Source organism: Sebastes fasciatus, chromosome 10, assembly GCF_043250625.1.
Source record: "Sebastes fasciatus isolate fSebFas1 chromosome 10, fSebFas1.pri, whole genome shotgun sequence".
In the NCBI taxonomy this organism is placed as follows: Eukaryota; Metazoa; Chordata; class Actinopteri; order Perciformes; family Sebastidae; genus Sebastes; species Sebastes fasciatus.
Genome location: NC_133804.1, coordinates 2,703,965 through 2,730,159, shown reverse-complemented (window position 1 = coordinate 2,730,159; position 26,195 = coordinate 2,703,965). Strand labels below are relative to the sequence as shown.

Below are 26,195 nucleotides of genomic sequence, written 5' to 3'. Positions count from 1 at the left end.
CGTAACCACACGCGAGCGCGCATGGGACACCGACCCGCAATGATTTATACGTGTAAGAAGTTACAAACAGTCCCTTTAATTGCTTCTTACTCATAACACTGCTTTAGTGTTTTTTAGGGAGTAGCACAGTTAGTACACATACAGTAGGGGAGTGTGAATATGGAGGATGTGTTTGGGCCAATTTTTTTTTTGTCCCAGTCCAGCCCTGGTGACTTGAACCTGTATCGATCTGTTTTAGAACATATTGACTCATTTAGACAAACTATTTTAAGCATTTGGTCCAAATCACCTTAAGCCTACTACAGTGCTGATTTAAATCTGTACACGGCAACACACACACTCAAATACACACCTTTAATGAAATGTACTCAGACATTAACAGCAGTAAACACAGCTAGAGCCACTTGGACAGAATTCAAACCCCCTCTGTACCAGGCAGTGTGTGTGGTGTGTGTGTGTGTGTGTGTGTGTGTGTCTGTGTGTGTGTGTTTTCAACAGATGGGGACAGCAGCAGGGTGTATGCGTGTGTGTGTGTGTGTGTGTGTGTGTGTACATTTGTGGGGGTCCCTAAGTGCTTCCTCACTGCTCTTCACAAAATGACCTCAGGAGTCGAGGGTGCAGACGTTTTGGAGCCGTGCCAGCCTAACAGCTCTCTATACATACATTACAGTATCACTCAAAAACCCATTCTGAACTTGTAATGACTCACTGGGGATAACGCTGTGTGGGCTTGCACCCTTTGAGACACGTTAAAGTACTTCTGAAAACTTTTAAAGCTATAACTAGTCCATGCTAAGTAAAAGTATAACCTGCAGGTAGGGACATTAACAAAGGGAAAAATGTGAAAGACATCCATCACCTTGACTGAGAACCAACAAGCACCAAACAGCAGACAGTTAGCAACTAGCTGGTGAACATAGTGGAGCATTTAGCAGCTAAAGAACCAGATATCCACTCTGGAGTTTCTAAAGACCTAAAACAGATTTGTGTCTAGAAGGTAGCCGACGAGTTGGGAAACTGTCGCGAGAACTTAGGCATTGACCTAACATAGTTAAGGTTAGAATAGGTCGTCGGGCAGCAAGTCTTGCGAGAGTTTTTGCAAGTTTTTGCCAGATTTCGCAATTTGCGGGTTACCTTCTAGAGACAACCCGAAAACAGAGCTAAAGGAAGATTATTAGACTATTAGACGTACATTCATCAAGTCGCCAGAAGCAGGTTTCTAAATTAATGCTAATATTGCTTCGTGTCTGTAGGAATTGTAAATACAGCTGTCGCGGTGAAGGAATTTCCTTTGCGGTGAGAATGATTGGCTCAAAAGCTCGATATGCGATATTATTGCTCTTTTTTTTTTTTGCAAATTACTTAATTTATCCTGATTTTAGTGCTATATAGATTATTGTTTGGCTATTAGCCAGAACAAAACACCAAACGTGCAAAATAGATGCTCAGCGCCTCATCAGGCTGCTGGCATTCATAGCGTAGGCTAGTGTGAATAAGCAGCGCTCCCATTGCTCCCATTCCATTCCCAAAAGAAAAAAGCAGTTATGGCGGTTGCTTGCCATCACCTGCGGTTGTTTGTCAAAAGCGCAGTATAACAGCCGCTAGGCAGGTATTGTGCAAATGTGATACTTGGTGACATCACTACGTTATGGAAGAAAAGGCGGGAATTCAAGCGAGGCATTTCAGGCAGTTGAGGAGCAGTGCTTCAGTGAGGGAGAACGACTCCCTTTGACATGGACTTTGGGCTTTGTAACTTTGCAGACCTTTTAAATGCACAAAAAAACTATCTAACACACTGAAGGAAAGGGAGAAAGCAAAAAAAGCACAATAGCTCCTCTTTAATACATTGTAATTTGCATGACAATTCGATGGGAATAATATACTCCAATTACTGTTGAAGATGTTTTTCTTTGGAGTTTCAACACACCAAATCCAAATTTAGTTAGTTGACTTGGCTTTAAAGGTGCAATGTGTAATTCCTCCTTGCCACATGCTCCAAACAAATAGATCCCTCTTCTGTTCATAAACATGATGTATTTTGTGGGCAGAGGGTTAAGTGGAGGCAGAATAATTCTCTGAACATGTTATTTTGTAGGAGTTTCTCTCAATATGTACAGGCACTCCATCTCCAGGATCACGAGCGTTAGTTGAGAAAGTTAACATTAACCAACGGGACCAGATTAGCCGACCCCTACTCCGCTGACAGACTGAAGACGGCTGGCTAGTTAGCTAGGTAGCTATTCCCGAGACTGACAAGCTAGTTTGCTAACGCCTGATATCCTCCCGGTGAAGTAGTCTCCTTGTGGCGAGGAGTGAGGCAGAGGGACCGTGACCCGGCGCTGTCCTCTGTTGGGCTCATTTTCTGTTGAATTAGCAAGGTAATAATAATAATATAATAATATATTGGATTTATATAGCGCTTTATAGTAATCTCAAAGACGCTTTAACATAGTCGGGGGGAAAACGGTGTGAGACAGACAGGAGACGAACGACAAAAAGCGACATACACAGGCACAATCACATACATACACATGGACTGATGGGTAGGGGGAAGGAGGGGGCTACGGGTAAGCAGATGAGAAAAGATGTGTTTTGAGGCGGGACTGGAATGTGGTGAGGGAATCGGAGTCTCTGATGAGATTGGGGAGTGAGTTCCAGAGCTTGGGAGCTGCCCTGGAGAATGCTCTGTCCCCAAAGCTGCGGAGTTTGGACGTGGGGGTGGAGAGTAAACCAGCCGAGGTGGATCTGAGGGACCGTTGAGGTTGGTAGGGGGAGAGGAGTTCAGAGAGATAGGGGGGTGCAAGTTGGTGGAGGGCTTTGTAGGTGAGGGTCAGGATTTTGTAGGAGATCCGGTGGGAGACAGGGAGCCAGTGAAGGTCTTTCAGGACTGGGGTGATATGATGCCATGATTTGGTGTGGGTGAGGAGTCGGGCAGCTGCATTCTGGACCAGTTGTAATTTATTTATGGAGGTGTTGCTGATGCCATAGAGGAGTGAGTTGCAATAGTCAAGGCGGGAGGAGATGAAGGCGTGGATGAGTTTCTCTGCTGTAGGGGGTGTGAGGGACGGACGGATTTTTGCGATATTGCGAAGGTGGAAGAAGGATATTTTGACCAGTTGGCGGATGTGGGGCTCAAGGGAGAGGGTGGAGTCGAAGATCACGCCAAGGTTACGTGCCTGGGGGGAGGGGGAAACAGAAGTGCCATCGATGTTGAGTGTGAGGTTGTTGGTTTTGGTGAGGGTGGATTTGGAGCCGATGAGGAGGAGTTGTGTTTTGTCGCTGTTGAGTTTTAAAAAGTTCTGTTGCATCCAGGCTTTAATTGCAGAGAGGCAGGAGTTGATGTGGGAGAGCGGTGAGTTGTGAGGGGTGTTGGTGCTGAGGTAGATCTGAGTGTCGTCAGCATAGCAGTGGAAGTCCAGGTTGAAGTGGCGTAGGATCTGACCGAGGGGGAATAAGTAGATTATGAACAGGAGTGGACCGAGTACAGAGCCTTGGGGGACACCTTGTGTGACTGTGGATGTGGCAGAGGAGTTGTTGTGAAGGGAGATGAAGTGAGATCTGTAGGTAGCTAGCTAACTAGCCAGTTGCTAAATGAGTAAAATTTAACAACTTACTTCTTCATCCACACACTCTTGTCACAGCGTAAGTGGCCTATCGCCACTTCGTTCGGCTCATTTTCTGTGTTGCATGACAGCATGGCGGAATTAGCAAGCTAGCTAAGTAGCCAGCCGTCCAACCAGCGGGCTGGTGGCCAGCGGCAGCGCTGTAAAGATAAATTGAGGGCGTATACATTTTTGGATGCCTATAGTTAACTATCCTTCAGTAAAGTCAGTCAAAAAGAGTCGTACAATATCGGTGAAGCGTTTCAGAGATGGAGATAAAATATTGTTAATAGTTAGCCTTCTGCTAACCGCAGCCAACGTCTCACGGCTGCAGTTAGCAGAAGGCTAAACTATTAACAATATTTTATCTCCATCTTTGAAACGTTTCGCCGATATTGTAGTTCGCTAGAGTCTTGAATCACAGTTTGTCATCTCAAATGTGCAATATCAATTCTGGCGCCCAACAACACAGCAAGATGATATTTTCGATGTGTAACTTTAGCCCACTGCTAGTGTTAGCCTCCAGTCTTTCCTTTGTTTTGCCTCCAGCTAACACCGTGATGTAATCATGACGTCGACACAAAAGCGGTGTACAAGGTCCAGCAGTTCACTGTTCAATACACTGTTCAACATTATGTACAGTTAGACACGCGTAATAAACCTTGCAATGTCCTCAAAAATGTACAGCTAACTTTCCAAACTTCCAATATGGCCTCATCTCATAAAAGTAATGTTTGATAAAATGGTTATGATTTCATATGAAGAACACCTGCATCGCTGAAATAGATCTTCATATAGAATGCTGTTTATTGTCTATTTGTGACCAGGTGGCTTCAGTATTGATCAACAAAATCCAGCTTTTACATTCAGATCAATACATCTTCATCCCCATCGTAGATGTTCATGATGAATATGTATGCCATCACAATGTGTGCCCTCTCCCTTCCCTTTAGTTCTGCATGAGTGTGTGTTCTATTCTGTATTTGAAGCATATTTCATGATGACAGATGAGTACAACATTGACCAGCTAGAGTATTTAATAGAACGGATGTTGGAGACATGTTTCTCGTTAAAACCTAAAGATTTGAATAATTACCCACCATGCATCACAGCAAGGTTGATGCTGGGCCAAGGGGACAGAATGCATCGATCAGGAAGCGAGTGTGTGTGTGTTGCTCTATTTGTCGCCTTATGTGCATGTTTGTGTGGGGGATATGCTTACCTTGTTTTTTGGCAGCCACCTCTATCCTCATTAGGTTGCCGTGTGTGTGTGTGTGTGTGTGTGTGTGTGTGTGTGTGTGTGTGTGTGTGTGTGTGTGTGTGTGTTGGACTGAAGGAATATGGATTCTGGTGTTATCTCCCAATTTGCCAAGGTGCTTGTTGCAGGCAGTCACTGGAAACAATAAACATTTGTGAACCAAACTTCAGGAGGAGGTTATCGAAATAACGTCAGTTTCGTTAAAGCCACAAATTTCAGCAGATCGCCGCGACATTTCCACCAAGAGTGAACATTTACACATCGCATCCGGTTTGTTTTCACTTGAAGGATATACTGTAAATTCAATTAATTGAGAGGTGTGGGAGAGGGTGAAATATGTTTCCTATAATTCATCCAATGACAAGCTCACCTCCCAGGAAATGAAGTGATATTTAATTCAGACAATTCACAGACTAATGATGGAGGATGAAGGTGCGTGTGTGTGTGTGTGTGTGAGTGTGTGTGTGTGTGTGCACATGTAAATGTACAGTTTAATGACGGAGTATGACCTCGCTACGGACAGAAAGTGCATGTGTGTGTGTGAGCGAGTGAGACTTTGTCACTGTCTAGTCCCCGCTCGATCATTTTCAGTGTTCATTTACTCTCTGCTCTCTCTGTCCCTGTTAATGTCTATGTGTGTAAATGAAAAAATGTATTCATGATTGAATATGGCCCAGACAGTGACAGCGCGTTGACTGATGACGGAACGAACAAGCTCATTATTAAAGGTCTTATCACCTCTCACCAGACACAGTTACACACACATGCACACGGACCTCACTTCTTTGCTCAATGTCATATATGCATTCGTCATCCTAATCAACGTTTTGGACCCGACTCACCCTTTTTAAAAGTTGTACGAGGATCTTTGTCGGTCAAGGTTACCTGAAGTGCCAAAAACTCCTATCTGTACAAAATGTGGCAGGTGCTGTGGTGGTGGATGGTCATAGCGGTAGGTATAGTGGTACTGATATTTGAGTGGAAAGAATATTGTAGCAGAATTGCCAAGGTAGTTTTACAGTATTACAACCTAAGTCTTATTTGTGTAGTTTTGGCCATCACACATGGGATTGGCCTGGATGATTGCAGAGATTGGGGAACAGTGTCAACACTAAAAACAAGTGGAACAGAGCCAGACACATGACAAGGCAAATAATCAGACAGGTTGTGAACAGAACAACAGTTAAACCACATTATCTTTTTATTAAAGGTAAAAACAAAAGCTAGTTCATCTGAAATGTCAATAAAAGTCAACATTGAACCAGGCAGCCGGTCTGTTAACTGTGATGAGTATCTGTAACAGAGAGTCATGGCCATAATTGTATATTTCGCCTTTGTTTTCTCTTCCAAATAACTTTGGCTACCCTGGGTTTACCAATCATTTTTTATATGTAATGAAATGACTTAAGTAAAAAGAACACTTACTATTGTGGCAAAACTGCAAACTGCAGCCCAACAGGCAACAACAGCTGTCAGTGTGTCAGTGTGCTGACTTGACTATGACTTGCCCCAAACTGCATGTGATTATCATAAAGTGGGCATGTCTGTAAAGGGGAGACTCGTGGGTACCCATAGAACCCATTTACATTCACTGATCTGGAGGTCAGAGGTCAAGGGACCCCTTCTAAACTCCGACAACGGTGGAACAAATGTTCGATTCGCCATCTAACTTCGTAAAACTTCCGATATTCTAAATCTACACAGTTGATTTCTCGCCTCAAAAACTTTCAGAAGTGAATTTAGTGTTGAAATGGCTATAAAAAATATAAAAAATGAGCAGCTTTTGGCTGCTGTTTTTGTACCCGTAGCCTGTACTGTTCCGGCGCTTTGCATTGTGGGATACAGTAGGCGAGATAGACTGGTCCAATGCATACTGGAGATTTTTTCCAAATCAGTACGACATCTGGGTACTTTTGGCAGGCATACTGGAGATTTTGCTTTTGTTCGCATACTGCATACTACATACTACATTTTGGCCAAATCAGTACGTACTACTAGTATAGTATGCAGTTTCGAATACAGCCCATGACAGTTTTCCTAGCCAAAATTTAGTTCAAGTATGGAGTGTTATTTAACCTCCTTCACAGCAAGCTAGTATGACATGGTTGGTACAGATGGATTCCTTAGATTTTATAGTTTCATATGCTGCCAGTATCTTCACTCTAGCTTAAAAATGAGCCCACTACAACCTAAAAACCACAAGTTGTTTTAATGTATTAACACAATTAGTGGTGTTAAAGCAAATTTGCATTTACGCGTTATTATGGCGTTAACTTTGTCAGCCCTAGTTGGTCAAATAATGCTTTTAACTGACTACTGTGTTGTAGTTTCTGCTGAAGGGCTTTCTTACCACAAACACATCCCAACACCGACTGACTTTTAATTGAAAGTGTCTGTTCGATGGCAGCGATTCAAGAAAATATCTAAAAGTTGATGCATTTCTCACCACTTCAATGTCTTGACAGTTATTCCACCTGCTCAACATGAGCCCTTTTTGAGTGAGAGGGAGAGAGCACTGTAGCCTACAGATAGCAGGAAGATAATTAGCTGAATCTCCATGGGTGGTTGAGCTGCCCCCAGCCCCTACACTGGAAATAGTGTGTGTTCCCATCCATGCTGTCGGTGGGACCAGCGGCAGTTAGGTAAGGGTCCCTTAACTGATTTAAATCAACTAATTAGAATTGCTAACTATACACTCTCACACACGCACACGCTGAGGTGGTGGTGGCTTAAAGACGGAGCGGTAGCACTGTGCCTCTTAAGGATGGAGTTAGTCGATACTGTATGTATCTGTTATGTATCAGATCTGCTTCTCAGCTATTTATCTGGTCTCTATTTCCTCCTTCTTTTTCCCTTCATATCATTTTCTTTTTGCTGCTCTCACACTTTGCTGGTGTCATTTTACATTTACCTTTAGGGGTAATTCAGCTGGTGACATGGAGAGAGATCTCCGGGGTCACAGCCAAATGGATTTTTCATTGTAATCGTCTGAAGAGCATTTTACCTTCTATTGAGACTCATCAGCAGGCCCCAATTGCACTTTCTGCATTAAGTGCATTTCTGTCTGATGAAATTAGATTTTTAAATAAGAGAACCCATTTCATGATTCCATCGTGGGACCTTTTCATTGTGACGGTGTTACATTTAATACATTCACGATTCGATGTAAGTGGAAGTTTCTCAAGTAGAAAGCCAGTGTTACTTCCTCTGTTTTGGTTAACATTCTTTCTCAAGCAGAGCATAGGGGTGTGGTTAAAGTTTCAGTAGGCATAAGGGTTTTGGCATCAGTGGGCAAAAATCCCATAATAACCTTTCAGCATTATTGTAATTCATGTGCTCCGAGAGAAAACTAGACTTCTGCTCCTCCTCATGGCTCTGTTTTCAGGCTTTAGAAAATCTAGCCTGTGACGGGAGACTTTGGCCAATCACAGGTCATTTCATTGAGAGAGAGAGCGTTCCTATTGGCTGTGCTCCAGCTGGTGGGTGGTGCTTGGTATTTCCTCAACTCCTCTCAACATGGCTGCCGGGTCACAAACTCTCATTTTACAGCTAAAAAGTACACTACAAGATGTTTCTGAGAACATCTGAGGAGAGAAATAGGCATTACAGTAACAGAATATTGATTCATATTTGATCAGCGCTGCCTAGTTTGATCGGAATTTGTGAGTGATTGACAGCTGCTCAGAGACGGCAAGGCTCCAGCTCAGCTCTGATTGGTTGTTTTCTTCCGGTCTGTGAAATCTTGCAGATGCCGTTAGGAGCACCGGAGGACACAGAGGAACATGATTTTTTTCAGCTTACCTGTCTCATGCACTACTGTCAGGATATAATGACCATTTTATAAAAATAACTTTTTTTAATTATATTTGCTCCATTTCTACCCACTGCTGCTTTAATGGTCAGACGTAATTTTATTACCATGGCAACCAGATTGCATCGTATTTCAACCCAGTTTAGATGAATTTATTGTTTATCAGACCACATTCTGACAAGGATTAGCGTAACACAGAGACTCTCTCTCACTCGCTCTCTTCTTTACCGTCTCCTCCTGGCGATGCGACCGTCTGGCTGCTGCTGCACCGGAGAGCCGCACGGCCGCACGCCGGCTGCACGCCGGCCGCACGCCAGCCGCAGCACACCGGAGGACAGGTAGACATGTTGCCAAGGTATGCCATTTGAAATGCCGTTTCGGGACATTTTGGTGGTGCACCGTCCACCAGCACCCGCTGCACTCGCCTCAGCTCCCAGCACCGACACCGCACCGTACCGCACCGCACCGCACCGCACCGCACCACACCGAGATTTGTTTATTTCTCTGACAGGACTTTCCTCTTGTTTTTCTCTTGAGCTGAAAGTTGTGCTCCCTGGCGTCCGGACGCTGCTTTCCGTTAATTTATCTCCAGCAGGAGGAGACAGTAAAGAAGAGAGCGAGTGAGAGACACAGTCAGTGCGTTGTGCTCATTCTGCCAGTGAGATTTTGTGTAATCCACTGTGTTCATTGCCCCTCAGCACACACAAATACATTGTGAAAATAAACACACTAGAGTAAGGTGAGGGAAACTAAAAAAATAAAATGTAACCCCTCAGTTAGCTAATGCAACAAGTTGAGCCAACTAAGTTCACCTAACTAGCTAACTAACTAGAAAGACAAACTGACAGACAGATAAAGTGATTTATCGGGTCACCGCTGCTCAGACCCAAACGAGCATGAGTACCGCCTGCGCAAACTTGGAGGATGACGTACGACCTGCAGCTTCTACTATGGTCATACACACTCACATTTTAGCACTAACCTTCTTATCTTAGCTTTGATCACAAAATTAAGTTAATAGTCAAACAATTTTGGCAAACAATGTGGCTTATCAACTTAGTCAGGAAATGACTCAAATATGAAATATCATAGTAATGCCAAAATATACTGGAGAGGGGGCTTTAACAATCCAGTGAGGAAAACTTGCAGGTTTAGATATACCATTTAAACTCAATAGAGCGTCAATAGAGAGTCAATAGAGCTGTAATATTCTCAGTTTCTAACTTTTAAGATGCACCAAAGATCGTAATCAGAGACAGGAATGAATCCAGCACGCTGCTTTAATAGCAGTTTGAAAACTCCGAAATGTTGCCAAAACTGTCTAGAGGTACAAGAAAATGAGTGTCATGATCAGCTGTTTTCTCATCATATGAAGAATATTTAGAAGAAAGACAACCAGAACAACCATTTTCTCAGCTTTAACAAACCAAATACATAACTAGGTGTGTACTAAGACCTTGTAATGTGATATAATATTGCGATGTTGCAACCTCTCAAAACATTTTAAAGTGCTAGTCTGTGCGCTTTAGCCAGTTAAATCTGTTCCCCTGGTACCTGTCACATCCAAGCTCATCAAGTGTTGCTCTTCTTCCTCTGCAAACCTCCCACCCTCCCTACAGAGCCCTTCATTTTTAATTTATGTCTTCAATCATTCAGCTCTATGTAAGGAGTTAAGGGAGAGCGCTTGTTTCCTCCGTCAGGGTGTCCCTCCAGTGTGGCATTGCTCCGGAGCAGATGGCCTTGGTGATAATGATCTACAATGCATATGCCTATGTGTGTGTGTGTGTGTGTGTGTGTGTGTGTGTGTGTGTGTGTGTGTGTGTGTGTGCGTATGAAACAGAGAAAGGTGTACTTTGGTTTAATGTTTCCCCCCACCTCAGCACTTGCACCAGGCTCACATTAAAGCCCATCGATCTCACACACACACACACACACACACACACTTGCTCTGCACTGTGTGTGTTTCACTCTCGGTCTCTGGCTCTCTCCAAAGAGTTGTTGTTGCATCAGAAATAGGTCTGTGTATATTTCACACACCACCACATCATTGACATTATGACATTACCATAAAGATGGACTTACATCATCTCCGCTGTGAGTCACTTTTTCTGCTTCCATGACTGTTTTTGTTTTTTTGCAGTCCAGAATGATTCACCCTTCACATGTTCTTGGTAGATGTTGGAATTACATCTAAAGAAGTCTGTGTCTGCTTTGTAAGAGCATTTAAAGGAGTACACCATCGTTTAGGATGATCAGCCTATTTATTGAATAATAACAGGCATCAAAGTTATCCATATTTGTGGTAGATTGTTGGCACCAGTGAGCAACTCCGGGTTCTGAAAAGTGAAGCCAATGCAGAAGTGCCTTAAACTGTCATTCTTTCTAACAGCCAGCAGGGGGCGACTCCTCTGGTTGCTAAAAGAAGTCTGACTGTATAGAAGTCTATGAGAAAATGACTCTACTTCTCTCTTGATTTATTACCTCAGTAAACATTGTAAACATGAGTTTATGGTCTCAATCACTAGTTTCAAGTCTTCTTCAATACAGCATGATGTTCATTTAGTAAATGATGGTCCCATTTAGAGTCAGATAGACCATAAAGCAGGGGATGCTTTAGGGCGGGGCTACCTTGTGATTGACAGGTCGTACCACGGAGTTGTCCAGTTTGGGAGTTGTCCGTGTTTTTGGATTAGTAAAATAATTAGAACCTTTTTGTTTGCTCTAAAAATTTCTTATTCAGTGTTCGATTGTACGTAGCTCCACCCTTTCGTGTCACTTTTGGTTGAAAAAAAAACAAGATGGCGACGGCCAAATTGCCGAACTTGAGGCTTCAAAACGGCAGTCCACAAACCAATGGGTGACGTTCGTATGATACCAGTATCTTCATTCTAGCTTTAAAATTGAGCCGGTTACAACTTCCGAAATCGCAAGTTGCATTAATGCGTTAAAGAAATTAGGCGTTAAAACAAATTTGCGTTAACTTGCCCTTTGACAGCCCTAATATATATATATAAATAAATGATATTCTGACTTCTGTGAAATGAAAGCTCTTGTTGTATATCTTACTGTTGATCCTGCATAACTGGTGTCTCTGAATGTCAGTGAGATTTAGAAGACTCTTAGTAATGACTTTGAACGTGTAAGAGAGCGGCTAACAAGCTTTCATTACCTTTGGGTAAAACCAAGTCCATCCTGTTTGGAACTTAGAAGTCTGTTGTATGTCTTGTGTTTGGTCTTCTAGCATCTTGGGATCATGTTGGAAATAAGTGTTTTCATTTTCAGCTAGATCAGCTGAGGCGGAACATCGGCGTCCTCTGTTTTCTGGTTAACTACTCAAAGTGAAATACGAGAGCAGATGATCGACTCAAACACATCAATGACTCGTCCATGTTCTCATTATGCAAAGAACGAGGCGGTTAACTGAACAAACTCTCGGAAACATTACTGACGTATACGCCTGTCATTCATAAAGAGAGACAGCTCACTTCAGCTGACTCACAACTCAAGTAGAAACTATGACTAAAGATTAATATGCATACATGACACATGTACACACACACACACACACACAGGGTCACATATATGCAGATACATGTGTAAACGCACACTCGTGTACTGTATATACACACAAACAAACACAAGCACATCTGCATATCTGTGGGTCCATTCTTTGGGCTCGCATTCATTCCAGAACTCTCAGCACACACATAAACAAACACTGACTCATACTTCTGAAAGTGTGAGTTTTTAATGACACGTTAACTCCCCATCCCTTTAAAGGACATGAATAATTCACAAATACACACACTAAAACTCACACTTGTAAAATAGAAGATGCACATACACACCAGCCCGTTTACGCGACAAGGCGTATAAATGCCACGATAATGCGTAAGGCATTTAGCGTGCAATAAGTATGCCTTTGTTAATTTCCCCGTGTCATTTGCACGCCATGTATCCTGCACTTTCTACAATGTAAATTCATTCAAAAACAGTGTTTTGTTTTGTATGTAACGTTAGTGACGCTTGTCACGTGTTTTTTGTTGACGTTTGTGACGTGTTTTCCGTAGTTGTTTCCGGACATGTTTTACTTAGTTTACTTACTTATTTTAAGCCCAACCATGACGGTTTCTCTTACCACAAGTGGTTTTCTTGCCTGAACCTACCTGCAGACGTTTGCGGGACGTACAAATGATGCAAAAAGGTTAAAATGCATACTCATGACGCGGAGTGTCCGTGTAATGTCATGGTGTTTATACGCTTTCCGGTGAGACCTGAGGCCTCTGTTCTACGAATCGAGTTCAACATACCCAGGGTATCTTCTCATTATCTGGCTTCACTAACCCTAACAAATGAAATCACGCGAAGTGGTCCTACGAAGGTGGTTATCAACTCGGTAAATCAACCCAGGGTTTCTCAGTCTGGTTATGAGCTCATTCACATGAACGGGGCGGTGACATGGACAAGTCTACTGACTGCAGACAGACAGGCAGAGTGGCACATTTTACAAAGGAAGAGTAAACTATATTAGACAAATACGAAGAAGTTAAACACATAATCCAGACTAAAATTAACACAGTTCAAACTGCCAAATGCAGGAAGGACAGCTGGTGAAAGAAAAAACTCCCGAAGTTTGAATTCGTAAATTAATAGACTTATTAATTTAACAGAACACTCAAAAGTCAGATATAGTCGTCTAGATATAAATATCTTTTAAAAGTGAAATGGATTCCACTTCTTTATACCCTGTGGTTTAATAATGGCATGTTTGACTATTTCAGCCTTCTCTCACCTGCGCCCCCGTCTCCGGCGGTGTGAAACAGACTCAAAAGCAAGTAAAAAAAATAAATATAAAAACATAATTCAAAGCGGTAAACACCCTCAGCATACAGCCAGCAGTCCTTCCTGCATTTGTCAGTTTAAACTGTGTTGTTTTTAGTCTGGATTATGACTTAAACTTCCTCATATTTGTGTAATATTACCATACGATCCGTGCACTGAGCTCTGATTGGTCAGTAGGAGGTGCTTTCATACGAGTTGATCTCTTATCTGGAACTCAACCTGCTCCGGAGCAGGTTAGCTGTTCAGCATCAGTTACCATGACGATCTAACCCAGTAAGAAGTGATCCACCTTCGTAGGACGGAAAACCCTGAAGGGTTAACCCTGAAGTTACCTCACTAACCCCAAATCCTGCTTCGTAGTACAGGCCTCAGGTTGTACACACACAGAAAACAGAACACACATTCTTATCTAAGCACCATGAAAATATCATAGCAGAGCTCTATGACGGGTGAAAGTTACCTGTAAGATCTTGTACTAGCATAAAATTGTAAAATATTTCAACGCCTCTTCTATGCTCCGCTGCCTTCAATGTCCACCGTTTTTATGAAGGCCCACAAAAGTTGAATGTAGGAAAACGGGAGCTATAGAAAGCAAAGGAGAGATAACGTGGTGAAACGATACAGAGAGAAATGACAGACATACAAGGATAGTGAAGACAGCAACCAAATGATTTTTTTTTTGACTGGTTTATTTATCTGTTTAATATCAGAGCTTCACTCATTATTCACTAATGGGACACTGTCGCTCAGGGTTGCGAAGGAAAAGCATCTGGCTATTCGCTTTGCACCAAAACCAATGAAATGATTTTAATTTCCCTCAGGATTCCGCCATCAGAGTGACCGATTTGCACACAAAAAGAGTTTGAGTGGATACTGACAGGAATAAATGAGTCTAACTGTGAATAGGGCATGACATACAAGCCTGAATGTATCAGGACTAAACATAAACACCTCCCGCTTCTCTGCTCCGCCAGACATTTCGTATTTCCCTAAAAGGTCAAATCAATTTGATATACAGAATATAATATATCTGATTATGCACACTGAACAGCACACAATATACACATTTTTCACTGTTGTTTTTAGAGAACAGGAAGGCTGACAGCGTTGTTTAGTCCAAGCTGAAAATGTCTGCTTACACAAATAATTTTAAAAGTACAGTTTTGAGGTTCTTGTACCTGTAGCCCCGCCTATTTTTTTTCGACTTCCGGTTTTAAAGGCAATAGTGTTAGTTCTTCCGGTTTAGTGCCAGCAGTGCTATTAAAGGGGGCATATCATGCTCATTTTCAGGTTCATGCTTGTATTTTGGGTTTTATTACTAGAACATGTTTACATACTTTAATGTTCAGAAAACACATTATTTTCCTCATACTGTTCGCCTGAATATACCTGTATTCATGCTGTGTCTGAAACGCTCCGTTTTATTGCATTTCAACGGAATGGCATCGGAATTGCGTTGCTAGGAAACAGCTTGGGTCCATGTTTACATCCTGTCAGCTGATGCTATTTACATACACTGCAACAGGAAATAAACTGTGACACTTTTATTTGTTTTAAAACTGTGAAATTGTCTAAATATTGTAGATTTGTGACGTCACAAATGGACAGAAATCCTAACGGCTTGTTTCAAATGCACAGTTTCTGAATATGGACTGTGTGTATTTCTCCATGGATTGAGTGTTTTGATACTTTCACAGTATTTATATATCACTTAAACCTGCTTTAAAATATAAAAGACATGAAAATCTCACTTTCTACAATATGGGACCTTTAAGCAGCTACACTGCGGTGACTGGATTTACCAGGGACGATTTTACAATACCACACCCATAAGCCATCATCGTCTGGGAGGACAAAATATGAAAATGGCCTGAAATCACATATAAGGACATTTGTAGTGTCTCATGGTTTAGATGGCTTTGCTATGAGGAGCTTCAAAAGTACCGAAGCATATCAGTATACCGGCCGCCAGTCAGTATACAAAAGTACGACGTTGTGTCAACAGTGTTTCAAAGGTCCGCACTAGAGAGCTGAAATGAATAAAGAGTTGTCACTGCAGGCCAAAACACTGCTCACACCAAAGCTCCTGTTTTCCACTAGCTAGCTAGCTAGCTAGCAGCTAGCTCATGCTAGATAGCTAAAACTAGCTAGCTAGTTATCTATTACCAAATTGCTAATATAAATAGCTATCTACCGCTAGCTAGATCGATAGTTATCTATTGCCAATTTGCTATCTATAAATAGCTAGGGTTAGGGCTATTCAAGTGTTCGCACTGGGAAGTTGATTTACCTCAAAAAAAAATTATGCGCTGAGTTAAGCTACTGGTCCTACCAGACCATGTGAGGCAGTAGCAGCAAATCCCCTGGTTGTATTGAATTAAACAAAACTGCATTTATTTATTTTTTGTTGCTTAGTTCAACTTTTCATTTGTGAGAGAAAGAATATGTTATAACTTCTTTCAAAGGTTACGTAGCATTGCTTTAAAGGTACCCTCTGGAGAGTTTGACCACTAGTAGTGCTATGGAGCAATGTTCTGAATGATGCACACAAACAGATGTTTCTGTAGAAGAAAACACAGGATGTTTTTTGTTAACCTGTACCCAACTGACCGCTGTTCTTCATTCTCCAGCATACTAATGCGTTAAGAGCCACGGCACTTATATCTTCTCGTCTGAGTGCACAAGCTGTGGCTTTCTATGACAGCCCTTATGAGTTTCTACTTTTAAAAAATGTCTCTCAAATTACATCTAAAAAAAAACTGTGACAAAATAATAAGTCTAATGTGTCTGAGGTCAGATGAGACAGAAAGTGTTTGGTAGTTTCACTGGAAAGAAAGCAGCAACAGTAAAAATGAAGTGATCCTTAAAGGGCCAGTTGGTAGCATCTCGGGGGATCTATTAGCAGAAATGGAATATAATATTATAACTATTTTTTAGTTTATAATCACGTGAAACTGAAAATAATTGTGTTTACATTACATTAGAATGAGCCCTTCATATCTACATAGGGAGTGGGTCCTCTTCACGGAGTCCGCCGTGATGCTCTGCCATGTTTCTACAGGAGCCCAGAACGGACAAACCAAACACACGTTTCGCATTCACCGTAGTTCTCCGACACGCTTGTGAAACTGCGGTAACGTGAGCTGGTCCAACGGCGTTACCACGGATTAGCACTCGGCGGCTCACATTACCGCAGTCTTGGAAAGGGAGGAATGAGCGGAGGGGTAGTTGGTTGGTTGCAATCTGCAACCACACCAGTAGATGCCACCAAATCCTACACACTGCACCTTTAAAATGCTGAGGTTGTTCGATTTGCAGTACATACCATTATAGGCCGCACAGCAAGAATAATGAACATCATCCTGAGGAAATGATATCATTGTGGATATCGTTTTAAATGTTAACAAATGTCCTCTTGTGTTCTGCTGTTATAGGAAAGGTCCCCATGTGATGAATCTTACTGTCATGTGATTTCAAAGTAGAAATGCAAAAAAAGTTCACATTTGGTTTGACACACAAACTGTATTCGTTCTATCTGAGCAGATAAAGACTGCAATGAGACAGTGTTTGTTTTAATCTACTTGGAGCACCTGGTGAGCCCAAATTATCAGATCAGGACCATTCAGATAGCGTCAATGTGTTCTTAAATCACAGAAAAGTCACCAAAATGACTTTCACACTTTGTGAACTTTCCGGCGCTCATATCAGTTCATATCTGATGACACGCATGCACACACTCCTTTAAAGTTTTAAGAAAGTGCCAGATTTCTATCCCCCGTAATGATTGTAGGAGATAAGCACTACCACAAACTTTGACTACTCCGTCTACGGTCTGTCTAGTGATTATTGCCCTGTCTGACCTAATGTGCTGGACTGCGCCGCTCTACCTAACTGGAAAAGGTCAAATCTCATTTGAAACCCAAAGAGCATATGAAGCAGCACTGCACTGAGACAGCTGCAGTTTGAGTCTTTGTAATGTGGTGTTGCTAATTAGTTTGACTGGTCAGTGTATACAATTAGAATGTAGATCACATAAGGTCTGAGTTGTCCTTTACACTGACACACAGAGGATTCGTTGTGGGCAATGGCTACACATGACTTTCAAAATGTATATACAATATATGTACATACAATGGCTGCATCCAAAATCGCACACTATGCACTACCTATTCAACAGGCGTTCTATCGTTCAACGTACTTTTGTGTGAATAAACAGTAGTATGTATCTTTTCGGATGCACTGAGCATAAATTGACGTCGTCACTTTCTGATATCCTCCTTACCGGTCGGAGACGTGTAACCATGGTAACCTGTGCTAACCTCATACGACCAAAACGACAGTTTGTGAGAATCAAAGTCTAAATTGAATTTATCTAATCTAATTTAAATTATATTACGACTAGCAAAGTGAAATCTTAAACTTACATTGTCCCGCGTTGCATACTGTAATATTAAGATGGAAATAGTATGCAATTCAGGTACTACTGGTTTCATGCTAAGGTTTCGGACATACTAAAACATCTCACATACTGTTTTAGCGTACTAAATAGCATATTAGTATGGAATTCCGGACGCAACAAATGTATGCACATGTGACTTCTGGTGCTTTGGCAATTTATGTTCTTTTTACATTTTGCTGCTATCACCACCCAGAACCCTTGCATTTTGACCTCAAGAGTTGGTTTACACTTTTGGCTAGTGGACCGTAGTTCACGGTCTCCAAAGATACACCGATTCTGAGGCTGGACTCTCTAATGGCCCAGGAACAATCTAGTTTGTATTGTATTAATTCAAAATTTATGCAACTAATACTTATCACTAGACTAGGGTTGTCAAAGTTAACATGATAATAACATGTTAACGCAAATTCATTTTAACCCCACTAATTTCTATAACACACTAACGCAACTTGCGATTTTTAGGTTGTAGCGGGCTCAGGTTTAAAGCTAGAGTGAAGACACTGGTATCATCTGAAACTAGAAAACCTGAGGAATCCAATTGTCCCAACAATGTCATACTGGCTTGTCATTGTTTTGTGTTTTTAATATATTTGTTGTTAAGTCATTTCCAATAATAAATAATTTATATACATACATTTGCATAAAGCAGCATATTTGTCAAGTCCCATGTTGATAAGAGTATTAAATACTTGACAAATCTCCCTTTAAGGTACATTTTGAACAGATAAAAAATGTGCGATTAATTTGCAATTCATCACGATTAACTATGGACAATCATGCGATTAAATAGTTTAATCGATTGACAGCCCTAGTCTCAACATATATTTACATATTTTCACATAGTACAGAATATGTTAGCAAACAGCAGAACAACATTAGCATTCATTTGGAGTTGCATTTGTGTCCACCTGATGAATGTGAGTCCAACAGTCACTGTCCTTCAAGCTCTGTTTTGGTCTCCGCCAACTCCTGAGGGAAATATTTGTCTCTTTAGCTGAATTCTCCACAATGTTCACCAGTTATAGGTTAACTGTGTCTGCCTGCTGTTTGGTGCTGGTGGGTCGGCAGGTGGGTTTATCAAAGCGTTTTTTGTAGGGCTGTCAATCGATTCAAATATTTAATAGTTAATTGCACATTTTTTATCTGTTCAAAATGTACCTTAAAGGGAGATTTGTCAAGTATTTAATACTCTTATCAACATGGGAGTGGACAAAGATTCTACTGTATGCAAATGTATGTATATATTTATTATTGGAAATCAATTACCAACACAAAACAACGACAGATATTGTCCAAAAACCCTCACAGGTACTGAATTTAGCATTAAAAATATGCTCAAATCATAACAAACTGCAGCCCAACAGGCCACAACAGCTGCCAGTGTGTCAGTGTGCTGACTTAATGACTAGCCCAAAACTGCATGTGATTATCATAAAGTGTGCGTGTCTGTAAAGGGGAGTACAATTTATGTAAGGGATAATGTACAGCGAGCTGGTCATTATTGTGAAAGAAACCCCGCTAGCTGTACATTATCCCGCTTATTACACGGCTACTTACTTGAGAAATCAATAATTTGACACAAAAACGGTCCGCCAGAGTCCAACATCAGAACCGCGCCCATAGCAACCATCTGTTATACATAGCAACGGTCTGCTATAAAGAAATAACAGACCGCAGAACGCCGTGATTAACCAATCAGAATTGAGTATTCAACAGCGCAGTGTAATAAATTATAATAATATTGTACAGTGTACAATAACTCTACTTTGTCTAATCAATGTTGTTGCATGCAAACCTTTTGTCTTGAATTGCGCTGGAGCTTTGCATAATCTTCACAACTCCTTGGACACGGTAGAACCACAGAGACCCATTAAAGGGAGCTGAAGTGTTACTTCCTGTGAACCATTACTTCCTGGGACTGCTTGGTTGAAATCAGCCAATGCCTTTAACCTAATGGCACTTTCTCCACACACGCAGTCAGAGACATGCACTCACATTTCCACATCAATAGTGTTTTCAAGACAAGCAAGCATTATGAAAAGTTCAAAGATCTCAAATGCAGTGTGTGTCTTTGTGAAGCTGTGTGCTAAAAGTAAACAGCAACCCTGCCATTATCATCTATTCACCACACACCTTTTGACATTCAGATTTTTAGTCAGGTTTTTATTTTTTTTCGAATTTTCTTTTGCTCCTGGAGATACTTTCTGTATATATATATATATATATATATATAAAAAAAAACATAAACGCAAAACAGTGATGCAGACTTTCCAGTAGGATCTGTTAGGAGTTTAGTTTGATAAAGACACGGATGTATGAAGGAGAGACGCACTGCGCCACTACTTAATCACCACTGACATAGCTCCTACTGCGCCTCCTTCTCACTTTGACGCAGCCAAGTTCACAATGAGTCCCCAAAATACCAGGCAGGTGCAGGCAAATACACCTGTGTGAACCTAAAATGACACTTAACCCAGCCATGAAAAAGTCATGCAGTGTGAAATTAAAGCTTAAAACAACATTTCCCAAAACATTAAGCTTGGACTGATTGAAAAGTAAAACTAAATTTCCACATGTACTGTATATCCTTTTTTAATTCATATTAATGTTTACTTTTTGCTCTTGAAGACAGCAACAACTAAAGGCCTACCATACACGACAACGGTGAGGGAAATGGTGATGAAGCAAAGACGAAAGGAAAGGAAATGTATAAGGTGGGAATAGAGGACAGCACAGGGGGAGGAGTGTGTCTAGGTGAAGGGTTGTCTCATTAATCTCAAAAGGGTGCAGCGTTCCCTTCAGAATGCAAATGAAACTATCAGTCTTATCAGAGATACAGAGAGAGGGATGGGATGATGGCGGTATTGACAGGGTTATTGGGGTACAAGGTGGAAGAGAGAAAAAAGTAATGAAGCAGTTTGAGGTGCCGGAGCACCTCCGAACACTGTACTCACTTACTTCTGATAAACACTGAGCTTTGTTACCGTGCTTGTTAGTGTCGGACAAATACAGGACATGCCGTTACAAGTGGACCAATGTTTAAACATCACATTCTAACTCCCAATTCATCAAATACCGCTGCTTGGTCAGTGCCCCACGGCATTGGAGGCCAACGCACGTTGTACCCCTCTTCCATTACTTTTGGACAGACCTGGGACGGCGTGTCAAAATACGCTCGTTACATGCATAGTGTCCTTTCAAAATAAACTTCCGTTTTCACAGGAAGTTAGGTTTAGGCAACACAACCACTTAGTTTGGGTTACGAAACGGTCATGGTTGACGTTAACTTCACTGACTAACGACTAACGTGACTGACGATACCGACGATACCTACGAGTCACGTGACTAAAGACTGACGTGACAAAATAAGTCAACGTTACTTTTAGTTTCACACGGGACACGAACAGCGGCCTCCTGGTTGAAAGTCTTGTGTTTGTTTGACCCATCAGCCATCACTCTTGTCCGTCCTTACCGGACTCTCACGCTATTAATACTACATCACTTGCTCCAACCGTCGAATAACGCCGTGGGTGGGTTTACATTGGAGTTGGTTGAAAGCCCGGTTCGTCACATACTGTTGCTAAAGGGTGCCTCCGTGTTTCGATTTCCGATGACGAGGGGCACTGACCAAACAGCGGTATTTAACTAGGTGGGAGTGAGAACGGGTTGATTTAAACAGAGAACAGTGAAGGGATACTGACTCATCATTATCATTTTCAGAACATAGAGTGCTGCACCTTACTATCTACCTAAGTGTGCATTTTCACAAGGGTTGCACCCTTTATCTTGTTGCTTGAGCACAGGTCTCCCCTCCTTACCTTGCATGGCAGCTAGATTCTTGTGATGTCACAAGATCACATGGAAATCCCTCTTGTCAGGATTCAAGCAATGCGTCTGTGTCCGGACCACCAGCATGCAGCGTCCTGTTAGAAGCTACTGGCGTGGTTTAGGTGTGTGTGGACAACTCAGAGAGGCGAATGTTTGTTCAAAACAACATTGGCAGCTCCTGAAGAGGTTAGCGTAGCTGCAACAGCATCAGTTCTATCAGAACTGGAGACTATTTCTTCATTGAAAGAAGAGCAAAGAACGGCACTGAAGGCTTTTTTTCTCGATGGAAAAGATGTTTTCGCTCTTCTCCCGACTGGCTTCGGCAAGAGTTTGATGGACAGATGGTAGGGATGCTAATTTTGAAAAATGTTCTTAACAGATAACCGACCCTCGTTAACCGATTATTAACCGTTAACCGACAAGATTTGTGCCTCGCATGCAGCGGTGCTCCAGCTGCAGGAGCACAACAGATATTGGTTGACGGGAGTCCCCAGTTCATCGTCCGGGAGCGTTAACTTAGCAGCTACGATGCTGCGTGTAGTGTCGCGGACATGCAGCCACTTTCCCAGTAAAAGTCTCCACCGCACATTTAGTTTAGTTTAGCAGGTTGTCAGCTGTGTGTCTGCCCGGCATAACTTTAGCAAGTGTCCAACAGTGTGTGTGTTTGTGCTACGTTAGCAGCTCTAACATTGCCGGAGGCTTCGTGCTCGCTGCCGCACACGTAGTCTGCGTAACTTTAGCGAGTTTCCAACAGACCGTGTGTGTGTGTGTTGGTGGTGAGTGTGAGGTTGTTGGTGGCGTTCTAGATGTGAACGTAGGTGTAGCAGTGTGTGTACAGTTTATTTGTCGGTGAATAAATGCTACGAAACTACAACTCCTCCACTCCGATCAAGAGAGCTGGAGAGACCGGAGCCGACTTCCTGTATCCTGCAACTCCTGTTCCCCATCTTACGGTGGACTGTTAAGGTGGACCAGCTTTTCTCCTTAAAGTATAAAGGAGCCGCTCCTCTGAGCCGCTCAGCTTTTGAGTTAATTATTAACATTTCTTTTAAAGTTTTAACCGATAGCGTTAATCAGTTAAAATGCTTAATGTCGGTTAATGGTTCACCTGCTAAGTATTTTTTTAGTGCCGAAACAGAGATACCACGTGATACCAACGTCGTTATACTATGGCTCACTTCCCAGGAAGTGGGAACCAAATATCAGATATCTTCCAAAGAGATATACAAAACATTCATATTGGACCCATCAGAATTTTTAAAATTCTTATTCACAATAATTTTAATTTTAGGAAAAGCAATACTTTTATTTGGCACCTTTCTAAAAGCTCTTTGGATGTATTTTATTTTTTTTAAATAGTTTGTCTACATAAAAATGTAGTCAATAAAAACTTTAAGTCAAAGCCAATTTCTTTTTCTTTTTTGCTCTTTGACAGTCTCGGCTCATTGGTTAAGAGAACGTATTGACACTGTACTGTATGTCCCTGGTATACTGCCAACTTCACTACTGCATCCATGTCATGTTTCTTATACACATCCTGATAATTTAACAAGAAACACGACATGGACACTGATGCATCCATGTCATGTTTCTTGTTAAATCATCAGTATGTGAATATGCTCATCAGATGATAATTAGGAATTGGTTGACAACAGATATCAACTTCTCAATCTTAGACCCAGAACAGCTTGCATATCCTTTAATAACACAGCCTTCAGAGGAGAACGGGAGTACTGAAACACATCAGAGGATTATTAGAAACTCGGAGGTGGCGAGGGGAAAAGGTGTCGGACGGTAAAGAGCACTGGCGTTCACGATCCAGCGAGGTGGAATTGAGAGGTGCCTCAGGTGGAAGCAGAGAGTGTCTGCTGGTCATCAGAGTTGAAAGGCGGTGAGTCAGTCAACCTGTTTGTCTGCAAGAGACAAAAAGAAATCATGAGGTGAGACGAGCTGCGCACCGAGCCGCCTCTGTGGCTGAGGCGGCATCTCGTAGGTGTGAGAGTCGATGCGCTCCAGACTCTTTGTGATACTGCAGGGCAGCGATCAATCGGTGGAGCAAAGGCCAGCACTCACCCTGGGTGTTTCCTTATAAAATAGTGTACTGTGTAGCTCTACAGTCGCGTTGCAACTGTTTTCCCGGCGAACCCAAATCTCTGACCTACCTTATTATGTGTCACTCTCTGAATCTCTGACCCTTCTTGTTTTCCTTCTAGCTCTATCTGTCCAAGTACTACCTCTACAGGGGCTTTTATCCAGTCGACAAGAATGCTGGTACATTAACCCTCTGAGACCCACATAGACCAGTTTTGGTATTTTTTAGGGGGGCCCAGGGGGTCTTTAAGGGGAGATAGCAGGTCAGCAGTAGATGTCACATAGAAGTGGTGTACATAACCTGAAAGCTGGAACCTGAAGATTAATCTGATATGCAGCTCAGCACTGTGTGACAAGTTGTTCTAGGCATAAATCAGAAATAAACTTGAATTGATTAATTAATTAATTAATGAATTGTGAAGGTGTATAAGGGTTTAGAACATAATGATAGAAGTATATGATGGTCATCCCCATGCTCTATTATGTCTCATAAGTTGTTGCAGCAGATTTTCTGCTAAATTTAACCATTTTTTTTACCTCTCAAGAATTTGATTGACATCAAGACCTTTATGAACATCATACAGTAGAAAAAGTCATGCTGTGGTTTGGTATCAAAAACTATTTTGAACGAAAAGGACATTTTGGAGATTTCTGCAAGAATTGCATTTTTCGGTGATTGGATGGCGAGCACTTCTGTCCTGAAAAGTTCTCAGAAACCCCCTTATTGTCAATGTAGCTAGGAAAGCCATCCATCCTCTGAATGCTCTAGGTCTTAAGTTTGATCCATCCATCCTCTGAATGCTCTAGGTCTCTAGTCTGATCCATCCATCCTCTGAATGCTCTAGGTCTCTAGTTTGTGGCTGTAAAGTTTCATGAGGCTGTGATTATCCTAGAGGTCACCACAGGTCATTTTATACAGTGAGGTCAAACTTAAAAAAAAAAGGTCTCACCATAATGAAATGGCTACTATGAGGACTAACATCATCACACATGAATACAATTTTCCCGAAAACTGCATGTGATTAGTGGGCATGTCTGTAATGGGGAGACTCGTGGGTACCCAGAGAACCCATTTTCATTCACACATCTTGAGGTCAGAGGTCAAGGGACCACTTTAAAAATGGCCAAAATTTTGCCGAACTTTGGAGCGTTATTTAACATCTTTTCGGACAAGCTAGTAAGACATGGTTGCTTCCAGTGGATTCCTTAGGTTTTGTAGTTTAATATGATTTTGAACTTTCCCTCTAGCTCTGAAACCAAACCTGGTACAGCACCGTGATCCCGCAGGTCTCAGGGGGTTAACGTTGTTTTTGGTTTTGTTTGACTTGTTTTGTTTTGATTGGATAAAAGACCTGTGTCTGGACATACGGCAGATTGCTACAGTAAATGAATTAAACACTCAGTCTAACTTTCTTTCGCAAGAATCGTACATATTCATAGATGGATAAATATGATGAACGTGCGGGTGAATAGAGAAATTAAGTGCATTTTCTTCTTTACCTTTGTGTTTTTTTGAGATTTTAGATTTGTTTTGTGGGAATGATGAGCCCATAGTATGATGATATGTGTCCAGCAGGCCAAAGCTCATCAGTTTAAAACCCTCACACACTCTTGATAATCAACCTTCCTCCTGTATCTGTTTCCCTCTCTCTCTCACAGCTCTCCAGACCACTCAGCCTCCCAAGGTCCTTTTTCCCCCAGAGAGACAAGACACCTCGATAGAGATCACGCCTGGTAAGGACCAACAGCTCTTCTCTATCTCTTTATCCTTAGGTTAAAGTGGTAATCCTTAAGGTCCTCAGTTTTAAAACGCTGTCGCCATATTTGGTGTGAAGTGCTCATTTCTCTGGTGTTTCTCCGTGTGTGTGTGTGTGTGTGCGTGTGCGTGTGCGTGTGCGTGTGCGTGTGCGTGTGCGTGTGCGTGTGCGTGTGTGTGTGTGTGTGTGTGTGTGTGTGTGTGTGCCCTATTGGGACACTACCATGGACAGTTTTTGCCCTGTCACGACAGAGGTGGACAGCTATAGTGTATAGCTGTAGTGTGACCTTCAGGCATAAATGAACTTCTAAAGCTGGAATTTGACATGATGCAAGGGGTTAATGAGAGTCCTGTCAGAGAGGTGCATTATGGGCTACAAAGCCACACTAAAATTCCTCCTTAACCCTGTGCATGGGAGAGGTGCCTCTTTTCTATCTTACCAATGCTGCACAGATTTGATGATAGTGATTTTCTGTCCATGATGATCTTGTAAGTGGAGCTTTTTTTGTCTCTTCATTACTGATGCTAGCAATTTGCATGCTAACTAC

At 41.9% G+C, this 26,195-nt stretch overlaps 1 protein-coding gene across 5 annotated transcripts in view; it reads left to right on the top strand.

Annotated features, from left to right (window-relative positions):
* il1rapl2 (interleukin 1 receptor accessory protein-like 2) overlaps positions 1-26,195 on the top strand; it is a 566,284-nt gene that overhangs the window by 443,624 nt on the left and 96,465 nt on the right. For all 5 annotated transcript variants that reach the window (XM_074647724.1, XM_074647727.1, XM_074647725.1 and 2 more), the window contains exon 7: positions 25,551-25,625. In XM_074647724.1, coding sequence (XP_074503825.1) covers positions 25,551-25,625 — 75 coding nt within the window. The remainder of the gene's footprint in view (positions 1-25,550; positions 25,626-26,195) is intronic.